Source organism: Macaca mulatta, chromosome 9 (genome assembly GCF_049350105.2).
Source record: "Macaca mulatta isolate MMU2019108-1 chromosome 9, T2T-MMU8v2.0, whole genome shotgun sequence".
NCBI lineage: Eukaryota > Metazoa > Chordata > Mammalia > Primates > Cercopithecidae > Macaca > Macaca mulatta.
The window spans coordinates 1,980,742-2,000,490 of record NC_133414.1 but is presented as its reverse complement, the minus strand read 5'-3'; the positions used below and the strand labels follow the sequence as shown (position 1 = coordinate 2,000,490).

Sequence of the window (19,749 nt, the reverse complement as noted above, 5' to 3'; positions counted from 1 at the left end):
TGTGTGGTGTGTATACGTGTGTGTGCAAGTGTGTGGCATGTGAGTCTGTGCAGGTGTGTGCATGTGTGTGGTGTGTGTGTGTGCACGTGTGTGCATGTGTGTGATGTGTGAGTCTGTGCAGGTGTGTGCATGTGTGTGCTGTGTGCATGCATGTGGCATGTGTGCCGAGTGTGGTATGTGCGTATGTGTGTGGCATGTGAGTATGTGCATGTGTGTGGTGTGTGTACGTGTGTGTGCATGTGTGTGGCATGTGAGTATGTGCATGTGTGTGGTGTGTGTACGTGTGTGTGCATGTGTGTGGTGTGACTCTGTGCACGTGTGTGCATGTGTGTGGTGTGTGCATGCATGTGGCATGTGTGCCGAGTGTGCTATGTGCACATGTGTGTGGTGTGTGAGTCTCTGCACGTGTGTGCATATGTGTGATGTGTGTCTGTGCACATGTGTGCATGTGTGTAGTGTGTGAGTCTGTGCACATGTGCACAGGTGTGTGGTGTGTGTCTGTGCACGTCAGTGCACGCACATATGTCAGGAGTGAGGGTGGGTGGTAGGAGCACACATGACCTTGCCCTGCCTCCTCCCGTCTCCCGTGTTTCACGCCCTGTGAGTCTATGTGTCTGTGGGCTCCGACACGAGGACCGCTCCCATCCCACCTGGCGTGTGTTCCACCTTTGGGGAATCCCATGTGCTTCCCTGTGGATGCTGGGTGCCCACAACCTCACAGGATCATGGCTTTTGTCTGGGGCCGAGCGCCCCTCATCTAAGGATGCGGAGCGGGGGACAGGCTCGCAGGGCACACACCACGCCCTGTACCTGCGGGAAGTGGGCCTGGGAGCCGCACCTGGAAGCCCATCACCCATAGGCTGGTCTTGGCTGAGTGGACTGAACAACTCCACGTTTGTAAGGCGTGTCTGCCTGGGGCGGTTAACTCTGAGGAGCTGTCTCTTCCAACGCTGAGCAGTCATGAGTTCCTGCCATCTGGTCACTGTCAACTCTCTGCTGACCACTGCGCAGAGGGTGGGATCCAACCCAGTTCTGACCAGGTGAGCCCAAGGCTGCCCGGCACAAAGACGGCCCTGGGCCCTGGAGCTGTGCCGGAAAGAGGTCTCCCGACAGCCGCACCTGCTCCTTCCTGAGTCCCACACACCACAGGTCCAGCCCCGTGGGGTCCTGCGTGATGAGTCTTTGAAGGAGGCCCTTCTGCAGCTGCCCAGCCTGCCAGTGTCCACTCCGCAAATGCCAGGAGCCACTGCCTCCCACCCCCGGCCCCAGCCTGCCTCCTGCCGCTTACAGAACCTCTGCTGTGCCCTGGAGAACCCAGGCACCTGCCTTCCCGTCCCTCAGTGGGGATTCATGGAGGGAAAAGAGCTGCTCGGCCGCAGAATAACCTTCACCAGGAACAACATTATCTCTTCCAATGTAGCGTGGCGCGCCGCCTGGCTGGCTCCCAGGAGCCCGTCTGACCCGCAGACACGCAGCGTCATTATTAGTGATGCGGGCGGTCCCAATGCCGCCGCACAGGGGAAGCTGGGCGTGCAAACGGCCCAGCAGAGGACCGACAGCGGGAGCCAGAGGAGAGGACGCCTGAGCTCTGGAGCAAGCGCAGCCCTGCACTCCGCGGACAGGGGGCGGACGGGGGGCGGACGGGGGGCGGACGGGGGGCGGACGGGGGGCGGATGGAGGGCCAGCAGACCCACCAGGCCCGGCCCCACCCGCACCTGCTCTCCGCCTATGAAGAGCAGCAGCCTAGGCCATCCGGCTTTGCACGGCCAGAACAGCTTTCACTTGGAAAGCAAAAGTTTCACCACAGTCATGACAATATAAAACGTTGGGCTTTCTCCACCAAATGCTGTCCTGTAACGCATGAAAACTTTAAACTTAGCACATTTCCGGACACTGTATCAAACAAGGTCATTCGCGTTTGAGGCTCAGGAGAACGCCCGTGAGAGAAGTGGATGGAAATCATTTCATTTTGCATTTTCCCATGCAGATGCCTCCCTGAGTTTTCAAATTGCTCATCATCATCCTATTACTGTGGTTTGTGGTATTTATCTAATAGTTCCAATTATTTGCCTGCTTTTATCTAATTTCTACAGTGGAAGGATATGTGCAGCTCTCTGAAAACCTGGTGCCTCACAAAGACCTCAGAGAAGCCACAGTTCACAGATGCCTCATTCTAGGAGGTCTCCAGAATGAGGTTCTTGGCTGGGGTGCAGAGGCAGCAGGACATGCCAGGGTGTGGGCGGCCGGGATGCCACCCACGGAGTCTCACTGGGAGTGGGTTTCATTAGGAAAGGTGCGTGGAGTCCACATCAGGAATTTTCCAGGGAGAAGAAGTGTGGTGTGAGCCCCATTGGGGGCAAGAGGGCAGGGGAGCTGCGCTGTCCCCCCAGGGCCACCATGCCATCCTGCTTTCTGCCTAGCTCACTGCCATTTCCCACCGGACTGATGTAGGTGTGCACACAAATGCACACACACACATGCACACAAAGTATACATAATGCACACACACATGCATACACACAGTCACACTTACATGCACACATGCACAATTACATATACACTCACAGGCACATGCTCAGGCACACACTCATACACGCACTAGTTACGTTACACACTCAGGCACTGTTTACCAGCTGGAGCCCTCCAGGGGTTGATAAGAATCTGTTTCCAGTCTGAGTGAGTGACTCTGAGGAGCCTTAACAAACGAGGGGTGTGTGTGTGTGTGCGTGTGTGTGTGTGTGTGTGTGTGTCAGAGATAGAGACAGACACAGCGAGACAAAGACAGGGAGAGACACGGAGACAAACAGAGTGATATTCTTCTCTTCTGTTCTTCTCAGAATGCTTTGGCTAGTTGGGATCTGTTTTGATTCCATGTGAACTTTAGGATTGCTTTTTCTAATTCTGTGAAAAATAACTTTGGCCATTTGACAGGGGGATGGCGTTGAGTCTACTAGTGTTTGGGGCAATATGGACATTTTAGCAATATTGATTCTTCCAATCCATGAGCATGGGATGGTTTTCCATTTGTTTGTGTCTACCATTTCTTTTATCAGTGTTTTGTAGCTCTCCTTGTAGATATCTTTCATCTCCTTGGTTACATGCTAAACCTTTCTAAGAATCCTGATGTGCAACTGACATAGCAAGTGGTTCCCCGTCTGCCCTGGTGTAACCACATGAGTTTCTTGCAGACCTACTCCCAGCTCTAATATACTATGAGTATGTGTTCTGAGGGCCTGCAACATTTGGTAGGTCATGCCAAAACTTTTTTAAAATTTAATTTCATTTTATTTTAGGCTTAGGGATACCTGTGCATGGGTATACTGTCCCATGGGTATACTGTCCCATGGGTATACCGTCCCATGCGTATACCATCCCACGGGTATACCGCACCCTGGTGGGGACTGGGCTGCTAGTGTACCCATTACCCAAATAGTGAACCTTGTACTGATAGCTTATTTTTCAAACCTTACCCATCTCCTACTCTCCCCCCTTCTCAAGTCCTCAGTGTCTGTTGTTACCATCTTTATGTCCATGTGTACCCATGGTTTAGTTCCCACTCATAAGTGAGAACATGCAGTATTTGCTTTTCTGTTTCTGAGTTAGTTCATTTAGGATAATGGCCTCCAGCTCCATTCACATTGCTGCAAAAGACATAATTTTACTCTTTTTTATGGATACATAGTATTCCATGGTGTATATGTACTACATTTTCTTTATCCATCCACTGTTGATGGACATTTAGGTTGGTTCCATGTCTTTGCTATTGTCAATAGTGCTGAGGTGAACATACACACACAGGTGTCTTTTTTATGTAACGATTTTCTTTTCCTTTGGGTAGATGCCCAGCAGAACAATTGCTGGGTCAAATGGTGGTTCTATTCTTAGTTCCTTGAGAAATCGCTATACTGTTTTCCATAGAAGTTGAATTAGTTTACATTTCCACCAACAATGCACAAGCAATCCCTTTTCTCTGCATCCACACAAACATGTTGGATTTTTTTTTTTTTTTTTTTTTTTTACTTTTTAATAATAGCCATTCTGACTGGGGTATGATGATATCTCAGTGTGATTTTAATTTGCATTTCCCCTATGATGTTGAGCATTTTATCATATGTTTGTTAGTTGCTTATATTTTTTCTTTTGAGAAATGGTCTCTTCATGCCCTTTGCCCAATTTTTCGTGGAGTTGTTTGGTTTTTTCTCACTAAGTTATTTGAATTCCATCTAGATTCTGGATATTAGTACTTTGTCAGAGGCATAATTTGCAAATATTTTATCCCATTTTGTAGGTTGTCTGTTTCCTTTTTTTTTTCTTTTGTTTTGTTTTGCTGTGCAGAAGCTTGTTAGTTTAATTAAGTCCACTTTGTCTATTTCTTGGTTTGTGCATTTCCTTTTGGGGCCTTCATCATAAATCTTTTGCCAGGTCAATGTCCAGAAGTTTGTAGTTTCAGGTCCTATGTTTAAGTCTCTAAACCATCCTTGAATTAATTTTTGTGTATGGTGAGAGATAGGGGTCCAGTTTCATTCTTCTGCATATGGATAGCCAATTTCCCAGCACCATTTATTGATTAGGATGTCCTTTCCCCATTGTTTATTTTTGTAAGCTCTGTTGAGGATCAGATGGCTGGAGATGAGCCACTTTATTTCCAGGTTCTCTACTCTGTTCCATGGGTCTATGTGTCTATCTTTGTACCAATACCCTACCATCCTGTTGTTACTATAGACTTGTAGTATAATTCAAAGTCTGGCAATGTGATGCATCTGGATTGGTTCTTTTCCTTGGGACTGCTTTAGCTATTCAGGGTCTGTTTTGGTTTTATATGAACTTTAGGATTGTTTTTTCTAATTCTGTGAAAAATAATGTTGGAATTTGATAGAGACTGCATTGAATCTGCCTATTGCTTTGGGTAATATGGACATTTTATCAATATTAATTCTTCCAATCCATGAGCATAGGATGGTTTTCCATTTTTTCATGTCTTTTACAATTTCTTTCATCAGTATTTTGTAGCTGTCTTCCACCTCCTTGGTTAAATTTATTCCTAGGTATTTTATTGTGTGTGTGTGACTATTGTAAATGGTATTGAGTTCTTGATTTGGTTCTCAGCTTAAACATTATTGATGTATAGAAATGCTACTAATTTTTGTACATTGATTTTGTATCCTGAAACTTTACTGAAGTCATTTATCAAATCGAGGAGTCTTTTAGAGGAATCTTTAGGGTTTTCCAGGTAGACATAACATACATGTATGTCATCAGGGAACAGAGATAGCTTCACTTCCTGTTTTCCATTTGGATGTCTTTTATTTCTTTCTCTTGCCCGATTGCTCTGGTTATGACTTCTAGTACTATTTTAAGTAGAAGTGGTGAGAGTGGACATCATCTTGTTCCAGTCCTTAGGGAAATGCTTTCAACTTTTCCCCATTAAGTGTGACATTGGCTGTGGGTTTGTCATAGATGGCTCTTATTATTTTGAGGTATGTGTCTACAATGCCTAGTTTGTTGACAGTTTTTATCATAAAGGGATGTTGGATTTTATCGAATGCCTTTTATAGATCTATTGAGATGACCATATGGTTTTTGGTTTTAGTTCCATTTGTGTGGTAAATCACATTTATGGATTTGTTGTAGAGGTGGATTCATCCTTGCATTTCTGGAATAAAACCCACTTGCTCATGGTGAATCATCTTTTTGATGTGTTGCTGAAATCACGCATTCGGAGTGTCTGCAACATTTGGCAGATCATGCTAAAACTGTTACACGCACCATCTCCATTGATCTAACAAGGCCCGTGTAGTAGGTTCCATTTGTGAACTGTGTGATGGGTCAGGTCACACTGCCAGCACCCAGCCTCTGGAATCCACCTCTGTGCCCCAGAGACAAGTCCATTCACCAATCTGTGCACCGAGCTTTGGAGACAGCTTCCCTAGAGAAGACAGGGACAAAATGCAAAAAGTGGGAGCCGGGGAAAAGCTCAGTGTGCCTGCTCTGAGGATCAGAGACAGAGAGGATGACTCAGGAGGGGCGTGGCCATGCCTAGACTCTCGGAGCAAGGGCAGAGCTGCCCATCGGTGGGCTAATCAGGCTTCATGAACCTAAGTCAGGCTGACTTTTTAAAATATATTTTATTGTGGGTTTTATTGTGTATATTTCAGGTGTACATCATGATGTTTTGTTACACTTACACTTGGTGAAGTAGTTACCACAGTCAAGTAAATGAACACTGGCACCTTCCACTGCCTTTTGTGTGGGTAACAGCCGCTATCATCTTCCCTGCTGGCCTTTGGGAACACCCAGACTCGGGGCGCACAGACAAAGAGTGAGGGGTTTGGGACACAACCCAGGGGGTAATTTCCACAAGCAGCATGAAGAGAGGAGGAAGACAGTCCCCCAGCTCCCCTCACCCCCAGGGTGTAGCCTGTTAAGTAGAGACCCTGGTGAGTGCAGGAATTGGGCTCTGAGACCCACCAAGCAGGTGCATCAACAATAGCTTTCCATCAATAGCTTTCTACTTAGAGCCTGGTGTTTTCCTGGTCTCCTGATGTTTTATCTCTAGGTTTTTATATATGACGACTGAGTGTGAGAAACCTGTTGATTATATGGAGGAAAAAAATGAGAATAATTTCCTGGGTCAGGCAGGAAAGTGTAACACATTTAATACCAACGTTAATTTGTAAAGTCAGCGTTAAAGCCGCGAGTGGTTCACACGAAGTCGCTACAGCAAGAGGCCAGCAGGGCAGCACCTGGGCCTGAGCTCCTCCATCCGCCGACAGCCTCAGAGCCCAGAGCGCCACTCCCCAAGGGTCAGCTCCCACCCTCACCGAGCCCGGCCCCACGACTGCCGCAGGACCACAGGGTGAGCTCTGCTCCCACCCTCACCCAGCCCAGCCCCACGACTGTCACAGGGTCACAGTGTCAGGCTCGTCCCACTTGGGCCCAAGGAACAAAAAGGCAAAGCCTGTTTTCCCCTTCGTATGCCTCAGGCACCTGCACTGTTACCTGACCCAGTAGGTTCTGGAAGGTTTTGTGAGAACGAACTCTTGCCTTGCCAACCAGGGACAGAGGGGAGGCTTTGTTGTGTGTGGAAAAGCTCATGCTGCTCTCGGCCCTTCTGAGGGAGCAAAACTCCCTCAAAAACTCTCAAGGCGGGAGATGCGACCCCCGCCACAGCTCGCGACTCGCAGACGTGAGGCCCTGGAAACCCTTCTTCCAGGTGCCCTGGAATTCCTGTAAAGTGCACGGAGAAGCTCAGGGAAAAAGATGAGCAGAGAGAGAACCGGGACCGGAGAGAGAGAAGCAAGGTGGGCGAGATGCGGTGAGAGGAGGGTGAGAAGTGTCTGCCCCGCCATTTCCCTGCTGTGTTTTCAAAATGCATCCAATGTTCCCCCACGGCTGACTCTCGCTCAGCCCATTAGATGTGCTGCCTCCGTTCATCCCTGTAAGAACCTTATAAGGCAAATATTTTTTAAATTTTCATTTTCTGTCTTAAAAAATCAGTTGGCCAGACTGAGTGACTTGTCCAGGGTCACACAGCCGTAAACAATGGAGCAGAGTCCAGAGCGGCACCCACTGCACCCCCATTCCCCACAGCTCCATGCAGAGGCCACCACTGGACTGTTGCCTCTGTGCTAGGCCCCCACATCAGGGAAATGGGAATCGGGGCCTGTGCAGAGGAGTCCGAACCCTAATCGGGTGATATCACCCCCAGAGGGCCCAGCTGGTGTGTCCAGGACAGGCCCCTGAAGTACGCTGTTATTATTAATTATTGATTATCATGAAAGAGGCCCTCATACCATAATCTGACATTCATGGTTTATGCCATGGAAAACTTTAATTCTGAGAGTCATGGGACATTGAATCAGAAAGAGGCGTTCGGTGCAGCTAGAGGCAAAGCGTTGCTCCGTGAGTTCCAATCCAAGATCCAGCAAAGGTCATACTGTAATCACACTGGCCGTCTCGTCCATCTCCACCTTGCGAGAAATCAATAAGAAATTACAGAGTACCAAGCAAATTTATATGCAGTCTGGTATGGGGTTGGGGAGTTGACCGTGTTGGGTTTTTTGCTCCATCTTTAAGTTCAATTTGGAAAATCACATGGTTAATCTCATCTGCTAACCCTTGGCCTGAAACACACTAAACAGTAGAGTTCAGTGCTATATGTATACCCAAAGTGCATAATGACTAGCAAAAGCATTTGCACTCAGCACTTTCTCCTCAGAAGGTAACTGTTTCTACTGCCATCAACTGTAAATGAACGTTGTGCACCTATACTGATCAAGCTCTCAGATCCACGTTTTGAACAAAATTACCTCCCCAAACATAATACTTTTTAGACACAATTGCCAGAGAAAACAACAGAGCCACCTCACAATTCGGAAAATTCAAATGAGAAATAGAGATTTTAGCAAACAGAGAGCACTTTTAAAGCAGAGCCAAGAGCCTTCTGCAGGAGCACCCAGATGGTAATGATAGTTGAGGCCAAGAGACGGATGGTTCCACCCCGAGCTGAATGGGCAGGCAGCGTGCAACCTGAAAAGAACATTCTCCAGTGTCAGGATACCTCGCAAAGCTGCCCGATTTTCAAAGGCATCTTTTGTGCTTGCGAAATGTATGTTTTTATTATTCTCCAACAATGATGTCATAAGCTGAGGGGCAGGGAACGTGGGGCTGGGCCAGCTAGGTCTCATTCCTGCTTGGCTTTCGGGCCACATGGCCAGCAAGTCCACGTGTCAACATCCAGCCACACTCAACCTCTATTTCTAAGCTGTGGGTTAGCTGTGAAAATTGCCTCAAGTTTCCACTTGCTTAATGGAAAAAACTCATCCACACCCAGCAGAAGAGCCTCTCTCCACGGACGAAGCCGGTGAGTGAGGGGAAGCCTGTGTGTTCTTGCCTGGGACAGCTCACCATCCGGTCACACGTGGGGCAGCCTGTGGGTTCAGCTTCCTCTTCCTCTTCCGGAGAGCCCAGAAAAGGGTTTTACTGTACAGAGGCCAAGACAATGATGGAAGTAATCAGTTTCCATAAAATCACCTTTATAGCAACAACACAGATGAGAGTGATCCGATGCCTGGGACTGAACTGCACCTCGACCAGCTAACAAACTCTGCAACCTCAGTAAAGGAACTTCCTCACTGAGAAAATCGGACATTAATACATTCCCCAGGAATGCCGGGGGCAATGAGAAACAACAAAGTCTGGTTCTGCAGGAGTCAGGCCTCAGGGAGGGGCAATGGCGCAGCTCACTACCGTAATTTTGTATTTTGTGGTAAACCTGCATGGAGCCTTCCAGAAGCACATTCACCAGTGAGGGCAGTATGGACCCAGCAGGTTGTGGGGTCATCCATGGCTGAGATTCCCTAATGGAACAGCTTTGCCAGAAAACAGTGGTCCAGGATGGTCAGTCCGGAAAAATGAAATCATCATCAAATGCATCCATCACCCTGGCTGGCAAATGATGATTTTGCTAAATTGACTTCAGAACATTTTCTGCAAAAGAAATAAAGCACCGCAGTCACACGTGAAGTCACCCCCAGCCCCTCATTGCACTGCCCTCCTGCGCTCCCCAGGGGAGACCGGACTGGATCTTTATTACCCACACATCAGCAGTTTTGTCACAGATGGATGACTGCATGAAGAATATAGAACGTTGGTGTTCTTATAATAGTAATATCCTACCCTATGGGCTATTTTGCAAGTCAATTTTACTATCTGGCATCCTATTTCTTGAGATTCATCTACGTGGAAGCATACAGACGTAGTCCATTAGACGCAACTGCTGTACAGTATTCTATATATTCTGTAGTGTGATTATATCACTGATTACTCATCATTCCTCTAACCATAGAAACTTGGGCATTTTCAAAGTTTTCAGTTTTGTGAAACCATGCTGCAGTGCACACCTTTGTTCAGCTCTGCCTCTGGGTATGAAGGTTTCTGTAGGACGCATCTCCAGCGGCAGAATTGCTGAGTAAGGCGTGTGTTTCTTTATTCTTGCCCAACGCTCCCAAAATGCATTCCAAAGGAGCTGTGCTTGTGCTCCTGACCACCGACCCCTGGTACCTACCCTGAAAACACTGGGACATTACAGGTCTTTTTAAAGTGCTTGCCTGTCTCATGAAGGTGGTAAGACTCCCAGGGGCAGAAACCAAGCGAGTGGCCTGGGTTCCTGCCAGGGGCCAGCTTTTGACCCATCTTGGCTATCGTCATGCCTCCCTCCCTACCTTTGATTTAAAGTGAGAGAGGACTGACTCTTCCTTTCACTAAACACTAAGGGGTCACTGCATGGTTATTAAGTGGCCTAATTTCAATATTGGGGCTTCTCAGGGAGGCCCAAGCAGAGGGAGAGATGAGGGAAGAGCCAGCTGGTGGAGCGGTCGGAAAACACACAACACTTACTAAGTTTACCATCTTAAATGGGTGTGGTTCATGACACCCCAGGACAACCACCATAGTAACATCAAAGATCACACAGCAGAGGGCACCATAACAGATACAATAACGGGAAACTTTGAAATATTTTGAGAATTACCGAAATGTGGCCAGGTGCGGTGACTCTCATCCATAATCTCAGCAGTTTGGGAGATGGAGGCCGGTGGATCACCTGAGGTCGGGAGTTCGAGACCAGCCTAGCTAACATGGTGAAATCCATCTCTACAAAAATACAAAAATTAGCCAGACGTGGTGGTGCATGCCTGTAATCCCAGCTACTCAGGAGGCTGAGGCAGAAGAACCGCTTGAATCTGGGAGGCAGAGGTTGCAGTGGGCAGAGATCGTGCCACTGCACTCCAACCTGGGCAACAGAGTGAGATTCCATCTCAAAAAAAAAAAAAATCACCAAAATGTGACACAGAGGCATAAAGTGAGCGCATGGCATGGGATAATGGTGCTGATAGAGTTGCTCAACTCAGGGTTGCCACAAACCTCAGATTCGTGAATAACACGATACCTGGGAAGCCAAACAAGGAGGTATGCCTGTACTTTAAATCATCTCTGGATGTTGCATACTGCCTAATACAATGTAAATGCTATGCAAATCGTTGTTATACTGTATTGTTTAGATAATGATAACAAGAAAAAAGTCTGTACACGTTCCATAGTGATTCATCCATTTTCTCCCGAATACTTTCTCTCCACAGTTAGTTGAATCCATAGATGGGGAACTCAGGAATACAGAGGACTGACCGTAGTTACGGAATAGGTGTGCCCCTCCTCCGTGGAGAAAGACCGGGACTCACCCCAAGGCCGCAGTGCCTCACCTGGGCGGGCTCCTATCCTTCCCTCCAGGGAGGTCTCAGGAGACGCCACCTGTCTCACCTCTGGCTGTGAATGAGGAAGTAGAGTTTGGGGGCTGGACCCCCTTCCCCTCAGTTTTAGGGGGGCACTGGTCACCGGGCCTGGAGGTCCCTGTAGCAGGTGGGAAGGGGGACACTAGGCCACACCACCCCAGGAAAGGCGTCTCTGACCTTTGACATTGCTCAAAACTTGTCCAAAGTCAGGGGCGCTTGTCTGTTTGGGGTACACAGCCGCACTTAGAGCAGGAGCCAGCCCGGAGGAGGACAGCTCCCAGCCACAGGCCCTCAGCAAGGGACCAGGGACGCTGCTTCCCCGCATGGGCCATAGGCCCCCCAGGGGCTCCCTCCCTCCAGTGGCCACAGTCATTTCTCAGGCCTGGCCTGGGGGCAAGGGACTCGGACCCTAGGGGACTGCCTGCTGTTCCCATCGACCTGCCGGCGCTCGCCCAGGGTCCTGACTGGTCTGTTCTCCCCTCCAGGTACCAGCAGCGCGGAGGTGAAGGAGAACCGCAATGTGGGCAACCTGGCCGCGCGGCCACCGCCCCTGGGGGACCGGGCCCGGGGCGGTGCCCCCGGTGCGAAGAGGAAGCGGCCGCTGGAGGAGGGGAATGGAGGACACTTGTGCAAACTGCAGCTGGTCTGGAAGAAGCTGTCGTGGTCCATGGCGCCCAAGAACGCGCTGGTGCAGCTGCACGAGCTGAGGCCGGGCCTGCAGTACCGGACAGTGTCGCAGACGGGCCCGGTGCACGCCCCGGTCTTCGCGGTAGCGGTGGAGGTGAACGGGCTCACGTTCGAGGGCACGGGCCCCACCAAGAAGAAGGCCAAAATGCGCGCGGCCGAGCTGGCGCTCAGGTCCTTCGTGCAGTTCCCCAACGCCTGCCAGGCGCATCTGGCCATGGGTGGCGGCCCGGGCCCTGGCACGGACTTCACCTCTGACCAGGCGGATTTCCCCGACACGCTCTTCCAGGAGTTCGAGCCCCCGGCGCCACGCCCCGGTCTCTCGGGAGGCCGCCCCGGGGACGCAGCGCTTCTGTCCGCGGCCTACGGGCGACGGCGGCTGCTGTGCCGCGCGCTGGACCTGGTGGGCCCGACCCCCGCGACCCCCGCGGCCCCTGGTGAGCGCAATCCCGTGGTGCTGCTGAACCGCCTGCGCGCTGGGCTGCGCTACGTGTGTCTGGCGGAACCGGCTGAGCGGCGGGCGCGGAGCTTCGTGATGGCCGTGAGCGTGGATGGCAGGACGTTCGAGGGCTCCGGGCGCAGCAAGAAGCTGGCCCGGGGTCAGGCCGCGCAGGCCGCGCTGCAGGCGCTTTTCGACATCCAGATGCCCGGCCACGCACCCGGCAGGGCCAGGAGGACGCCAATGCCGCAGGTGAGGGGCGCGGGGGGCGCGGGAGGACCCCGACATTTCCCTGTGGGGATTGGCGTCCGGGCTTCTCGGGGAAGGAGCGGCCGCGTGGAGCGGGAGGGGAAAGAATGTTCCCCCGGGCTGGCGAGGTGACCGGAGAGCAGGTGCTGCCGGCGGTTTTGAGGGTGACGATGCGGCTGCCCGGGAGGAGACGGCAAGGCCGGGTAGGGAGCTGCCAGGGTGCCTCTGTCTGCAGGGGGAGGGCCGGTTCCCCCGTGCCAGGCCTTGTGGGTGGCTGGGTCTCCACGCATGGGGTCGGATGGTCGTGCCGGGTACAATTGGGGTCAAGTTTCCACCAGGGAGGCGTCCTGTGCCTGGGTGCAGCCGGGGAGGCCGCCCAGTCCCGCAGGATCCAGACGGGGTCCCTGGTCCAAGAGAGAACCGCGCTGGGAGACTGAAGAGGCCGGAGCGAGAGTAGGGAGCTGGGCCTCACTCTGCCCGGCAGGACCCCTCTGGTTCCTTCCTGCGCGGCTGTGAGTCCGCCTTCTAACCTGTGTTTACCTTCACTCACATGTTCTCAGCTCTGTCTGGGTGTTACCGGTTGAAGGTGTCCAGGTTCTTGGCGCCTTGAACAAAGAATTGAACAAAACCCACAGAGCAAGGAAAGAAAGAAGCACCAAAAGCAGAGATTTATGGAAAAAGAAAGCACACTCCAGGGTGGGAGCGCCTGCGCACAGGGGCCCCAGAGCGCCTTACAGAAGTTTCTGGGGTTTAAATACCCTCTAGAGGTTTCCATTGGTTATTCGGCCTAGGCCTTGTGTAAATGGAGAGGACATTTCCTGTCATCGCTGAAGTATTTCCATTTGATTCAGCTCTAGGAAGTCAGTGTCAACCGGCCTTATGTTCCGGCCTCCAGACCCTATTCTCCTGCCTCATATCTGTCAGAAACTATTCTGATACCATTTTAAAACAATCTTATCCTGCCAAGTCTTGCAATGGCTGATTTATGCAAATTATCTTTTCTCTTATCATGTTCAGAATTATTTGTGGGCATCACTAATGTAGCAGATATAGAAAATTATCTTTATTCATTTTGGCATCAATCAAGGAAAGAAACATTTCACATAGTTAAAAAGCACTTAGCCCAGTGCGGGACTCGTCCTAAGTATGCAGTAATTGTAAGTTATGGCCGTGATCGCTACTATCATTACATCCGAACACCTAGGACAGAATCTGTTCTTTTGCCTGGGGAGATCATAAATCTCTTCATGAACACAGGTCCCACTCGAACCCCAGACGCCGCTCAGGGAGACTGCAGGGTGACACAGACCACGTGCGTCGTGACAGAGCCCTCATCTTGAATTGTGACTGGGTTTGAGTGCTCACTATTCACTTGTCAACCAATGCTCGTTGAACTCTTGGCCGGCATGGGGTAGGGCACACCCCGGCCATCTGCCCTCAGGAAGCCATTCATTCATTTTCAAGTACTTGTGGAATATCCGGTGGTCATTTTAAGGAGTGGGTTAGAGGGATTTAAATCACAATCTCTGTCAGTCTTGCTGTCCAAACTCATCCTCAAATAAAAACACAATGTAAGTAAAAACAAGGTGGTGGACAGCAAGAACGGCTTCCACATAAGTCCCTGGGCACTTCCTCACAAGGGTGCTGGGGCCTGGCTTGGTCTTTTCTTATGCCTCCTTCTTATTTACTCCCCTCTCTCTTCCTTTTTCACCCTGTTTCTGCACTGTCTGTAGCTTAAACTTGCCAGCCAGTGACCGTCCGGGAAGCCACTTCACCCCTGCAGCCTGGGGGAGGGGGGAAGGGCGGAGGGGGCTGGGGGGCACTGGAAGAGAGCCCTCCTAACGCTGCCCACGACCTTGGGTGCAACCTTGGCAGGCTCAGGTCTCCTGCCACCTTCTCTGAGAAGCCCCAGCACCCACGGTCTGGGGCGTGTCCCCCGTTGCTGGGATACTTTGCTCACCCAGCTGGGCCTGCCACTCTTCTGTTGAATCTGTTAAGCAGGAAACAGTCCTTCACGCCTGCCCAGTCCCTCTCCTGCGTCCCACTCATGTAAAATGTGAAGGATGTCAGTGAATTCTGGCTGCAATGCCTTTTGCTTTCATGTTGTCAGCCCTGAGCTCTTACGATGGAGAAACCAGGCAGTGCTACTACTTTGTAATAGTCATTTGACCCCAGAATGCAGCACATCGGTTAGAGCCGTGGCCGCTAAATTATTTTTCTCTGACAGTCCCTAACCACCCGGACTGGGTGATGAAGGGCGCAGAGCAGCGCGAGGGTTTCGGGCCGTTCATCACCGCTCTGCACGCAGCGTTCCAGGGGCCCATTACCCTCCCTTGTACCGCTCCCCACGCGCACCCACAACTGGGCGGGGCTGGGAGGACACTGGGACTCAGGGCCAGGAACCTTCAGCAGTTTATTAAATTCAAATCATATTATGGATGTGATTCGGGGAGAAAAATGAAAAGATTTCAGAAATTGCTGTAAATGTGGCTTTTCCTCCTTGCTCTGCCCCAACCTTCCCGCAAAATCCTGCCTCTACTTCACGGACCCCGGTCTACACAGCTTGCTTCTGTTCAGGCAGACCCCTGGTCCCACCGCATGGGGGCTCTGGAGCTGAAGTTCCTAAAGGCCTCAGTCCCCAGCCCTTGTCTGACGGGCCTGTTAGCACCCGTGTCTGGAGGGCAAGCCGTGCGTTTTCCCGGGCTGTGTCCCACCTCCGGGGGATGGAGCGGGGAAGGCCGCCCTGCCGGAGTCCGTCCAGGGAGCCTGGAAGCAGCGCCTCCTGCTGGAACGATGCAGTTTCTGCACCTGGGTTCTCTGCCCACAGTCCCAGGCTCACCCCATGCAGGGCCGGCTTCCACGTGCAGAACCACAAACCCACAAACCCACGTCTGGATCCACATGGTGTTTCGGTAGAAGCCAGCAAAGATGCTGCACGTCTGCTCAGTGCTCTCCACCAAAGGCTTGCTCTTACGAATGAAGCTTCAGAACCATCCTGGAGGGAAGTCTCCTCATTAAGTAACAGTCAATGAAAACAAGTTTCCAATGTGATGGTGCATACGAATCATTTGAGTGGTGTGCTTAGACACCGCTGAGGAGCCTCCTGCAGGAACCCAGTGGGTTCTCGAGGGAAGTCAGCGGTCTGCACTTCCAGCTTGTGGAGTGGTCAGAGACCCACGCTGTTGAGAGACAGTGCCGCCAGAGCCTGTCATGGTGCTGCTCACAGCCTCAGCCTGGAATGGCAGGGCTGTGGCGGGAAGAGTCTCTCTGTCCTGCCAGGACAGCTCGCAGGAAGCAGGGCCACCCAAAGGCCCTCGCAGACCTGAGTAGTGTCTGTAAGGGTGATCGTTGTGGTGGTGCTTGGGATTCAGAATCTCAGCTTCCTTATAAACACCTGAAGTCACTCTCCAGTGGTAAAGATGTACGATAGACTTGTGTGTCATCTGGATTTTGAAAGAGGAAGTTCAGAAGCATGAATTCTCATAAAGATTAAAATCACAGGTGTGGCTTCTCCGCATCTGATTTTCACTATTTCCTGCACCTGAGGGTGTTTCTCAGGATTGGACTCATCTAACCCTTCAGCTTCATGGGATCTGAGTCAGCCAGAGTGTCAAAAGCAGGCATTAATCAGATTCCTTAGAACTCACACCAGACCTAAACAGGTAGGGTTTACAGTGCTGGCAGAGGGTTTGCAGGCCAGTCACCATGAGTATCAGCTGATAGGGGCAGTGCCTGCTCAGGTGCACCTGCCTGGCCCATTGCAAATCTCTCATGCTTTCCTCATCTGCAGTGCACTCAGGACTCCTCTAGGTTAACTGGGTACTCAGAAGTAAGAACAAGACGGTGTCAGGATATAAATATGTGCTACCTGGAGGCATCATCATAAAAAACGATAAAATCACAAAACCTACATCTCTTTTCAGTTTGCTCCCCACCCCAGCATGAAAAGAAATCCTAAGCAAAAATGCAACCATAAAGGAATGCTCTTCAGCATTTTCTTTCCATGAAAACTATTTAGAAAGGAGAATAAAGTACACTATAATGCCAGTAAAAATAAATCAATCAGTAAAAGTCACCTGTGTGCTCAGTAACTTTGAAAAGGAAGTTTATTGACTTGTTTGTGAGTTTACCTTTCATCCTCAAGTACCCCCTTTATTTCTTTGTTTTTTAAATTTTCATGTCAGGCACAGACACCCTGTTGTCCACACACCCTCACCCCGCACTCTCCCACACTCAGTCCATACTCCAAACTAGTGCCTTCAGAAAGACAAACAGTTCCTTGAATGACTTTCTAAAATTTTAAAAGAATCTTCGTTTTGCTGAAAAAAAAAAAACTTTCCACTGCCACCCAGCCTTGTGAGAATTATTCACTGCCAACGAGAAGTTCTTTATATTTGCATAAAGACTCAGAGAGACTGGGAACCCAGAGAGGGAGGGGTGGCACCTCGGGCATCCCCAGGCAGTGGAAAAGGCACTAGAACAAGGTGTTTGAACTGGAAACTGTGGGTTTGGCTCTGGGAATGCAGGTATTAAAGACATAAAAAGTGTCTGTGAAGTCCCTGGGAGAAGAAGCCTAGAGTTGGGCCTTCACCTCCTGGATGGACCTGGCTCCACATTCTCACCAAGCAATCCTCAAGGGCTGAGGGAACCGTAGGTTTCTCTCCTATCTGACATCATAGTGGCTTTGCATCCCCAACTGTTCCCACCAGAGACACCGTAATGAGAGGAAAGCCCAAGGGGTTCATCCTCTGTCCCCACACCAAGAAATATGCAGCTGAATCCTTGCAGAAAAATCATGACCAGTTCTTGGGAATGGCTTCAATCAGTTGAGGCAGCCAGTCGAGATGAAGCCATTTCTTTGATGTGCAGAGCTAAGTCCAGGGCAATTTCTTTCTCCCTCTCTGTCTGTCTGTCTCTCTCTCTGTCTCTTTCTCTCTCTCTGTTTCTTCCTCTCTCACACACACTATTGTGCAGGATGCACACACACATATATGTGTATATAGATCTATACTAGAGAGAAAGACTTACAGTCACCAGATCTTTGTGCAGAGGTAGGAAAAACCTGCTTGTCCTGTGTGAGCATTTCAGAGACCTACCAAAAGATCTTTAATTCAGCAAGCTGCTAACGAGTCTGTGGCTTGTTTTCTCCTCTGCACAGAGTTGTTCTGAGGCTTGTGTGTCTACAACAATACAGTAAGCGCTCCTCGCTTGTTGGCTGTTATTAGCATCATTGTTTTTATGATGCAATTACGGGTTCAATTCCTTGAGATACTTATTCCCACACCAAAGTATATTAAAAGCAAACAAAAAGCCTGATGGCTCATGTCGCTCCCATCCTGGGTGAAGGTGCTTCCTAGATTAAGAGGAGACATTTGCTTGGGGTCTGCAGGCTCCTTGCAAGGGGTTGCCAGATAAAATACAGTGACAAGCTTACATTTAAAAGTTATTATTGTTTATCTGAAATTCAAATTTAACCAGATGTCTTATATTTTATTTGCCAAAAAACCATGCATCCCTCCTTGCAACTGAAGAGTGAGAAAGGGAGTAAGAGTGTGGTGCCAGGAAGAGGAGGGTCCCGTGGGAAGAGGGAGACTGCAGCAGCCACCTGTCTGCCGCTGTGCCCACCAACGTCCCTCATTTTTTCTCAGAGCACTCAGAGAGGTCACGGATATGCCAGGGTCCTGAGGCAGGGACACTAATGATTTTCAGGTCTTTTCCTGTCTCCCTCACTCAAATATTACAGTCCACTCTGGCTAGAAACTGGCCATTCAGTCTCACTCACTTTGTGAATAAATCGAGTGGAGGACGGATAATCACAAGCCGGTCAGGAGCCAAGCGTCTTTGCAGTGTGCTGAGTTTGGTTTCGCGCCTCTGCCCTTTTTCTGGCAGGAACTCTTTTTGTCCCCCCGTGTGGACAGTCACTCTTGATTTCACTTATGTGTAAAATTACAAAGGGCTTGCTGTGAGTGGGGGCCCTAGAAGAACCCCCCCGATCACAAAGCCCAGGAATCCACTATTAAAACGAACGTCATTTCTATCGTGGCAAAGGTCTCAGTGTGTAACTCAGGGAGAGAGGACTGAAGACAGACCAGTTAGGTAGGAATCAGCCCTTCTTACCTAACGGCTTTCAATAATTCCATAACTTACTTACAGAGAAAAATCGGAATTTCACAATTGGCTTGTTTGAAGTTAGTTCTCGTGTCTTAGAAGTGGTGATGGGTGTGTTGTTCCTGCTTTACTTGAGAAGGGTGGAAGGAGGTGAGACTGAAGAGCAGCGTGTGCCATTTTTCATCATGATGGCTTCCAAAGAATGGGCTTTAAGATGGTGTCACTCCCACACACAGCTTTTCCTCCAGACTTGGGCCAGCCTTAAGGCTTCCCTGGAAGACCAGCATGAAAACCCCAACTCCCCTCCGTCATCCCCCGGTCAGCTAAGTGCCCTGGGAGGCTTCAGTCACTGGGGACAAGCTAAGCCTCGTTGAAGCTAAGGTTCCGGGTCCTCGGTGAAGTTCTGTTGTTTTCCACCAGCTCTCCCCAGGCGGTTCCGTTCTCTGTGAAGCCCTCCAGGGGGTGGGTCCCCAGGACGCCCTTCCACTCCAGCTGGCTGCCTGTGTCTCTGGACCATTCTTCCCACACGCCGGTGGCCACGTCACCTGCTTTGAAGCAGGAATGATCCCAGCAGCTTGCTTTCTTTCAGCACCTCACCTTCTGGGTTTTGTGGCCACACACACCATCCTGTGGTCCACGCAGGAAGGCAAGGTGTTCTTTCAGGGAAGGAAAAACAGTCCTGCAGATCCAGCCCTCCCCAAACCTTCTGGCTTTCTTCGTGTCCTGGGTCTGTGATGGCCAGAACGAAAGTGAGAGGTCACTCATTGTCGTTACACATGGAAAAAACCCTTTCAGAAAATCCCTCCTTAATGAGGCACTAGAGGCTTCGTAGATGCTTAACAATACATTTATGCATTTATACAATGTAAATACAATGTATGATATACACTTATACACTATACCTGTGTACAATGTATATATAATGTATGCTATATATTTCTATAACGTGTATACAATGCATATACAATTGTGATATATGTT

At 50.1% G+C, this 19,749-nt stretch overlaps 1 protein-coding gene across 1 annotated transcript in view; it reads left to right on the top strand.

Annotated features, from left to right (window-relative positions):
• Positions 1 to 19,749, top strand: part of ADARB2 (adenosine deaminase RNA specific B2 (inactive)) — a 519,334-nt gene that overhangs the window by 354,116 nt on the left and 145,469 nt on the right. The window contains exon 3 of the mRNA XM_001118272.5: positions 11,774 to 12,663. Within this exon, the coding sequence (XP_001118272.4) occupies positions 11,774 to 12,663 (890 nt within the window). The remainder of the gene's footprint in view (positions 1 to 11,773; positions 12,664 to 19,749) is intronic.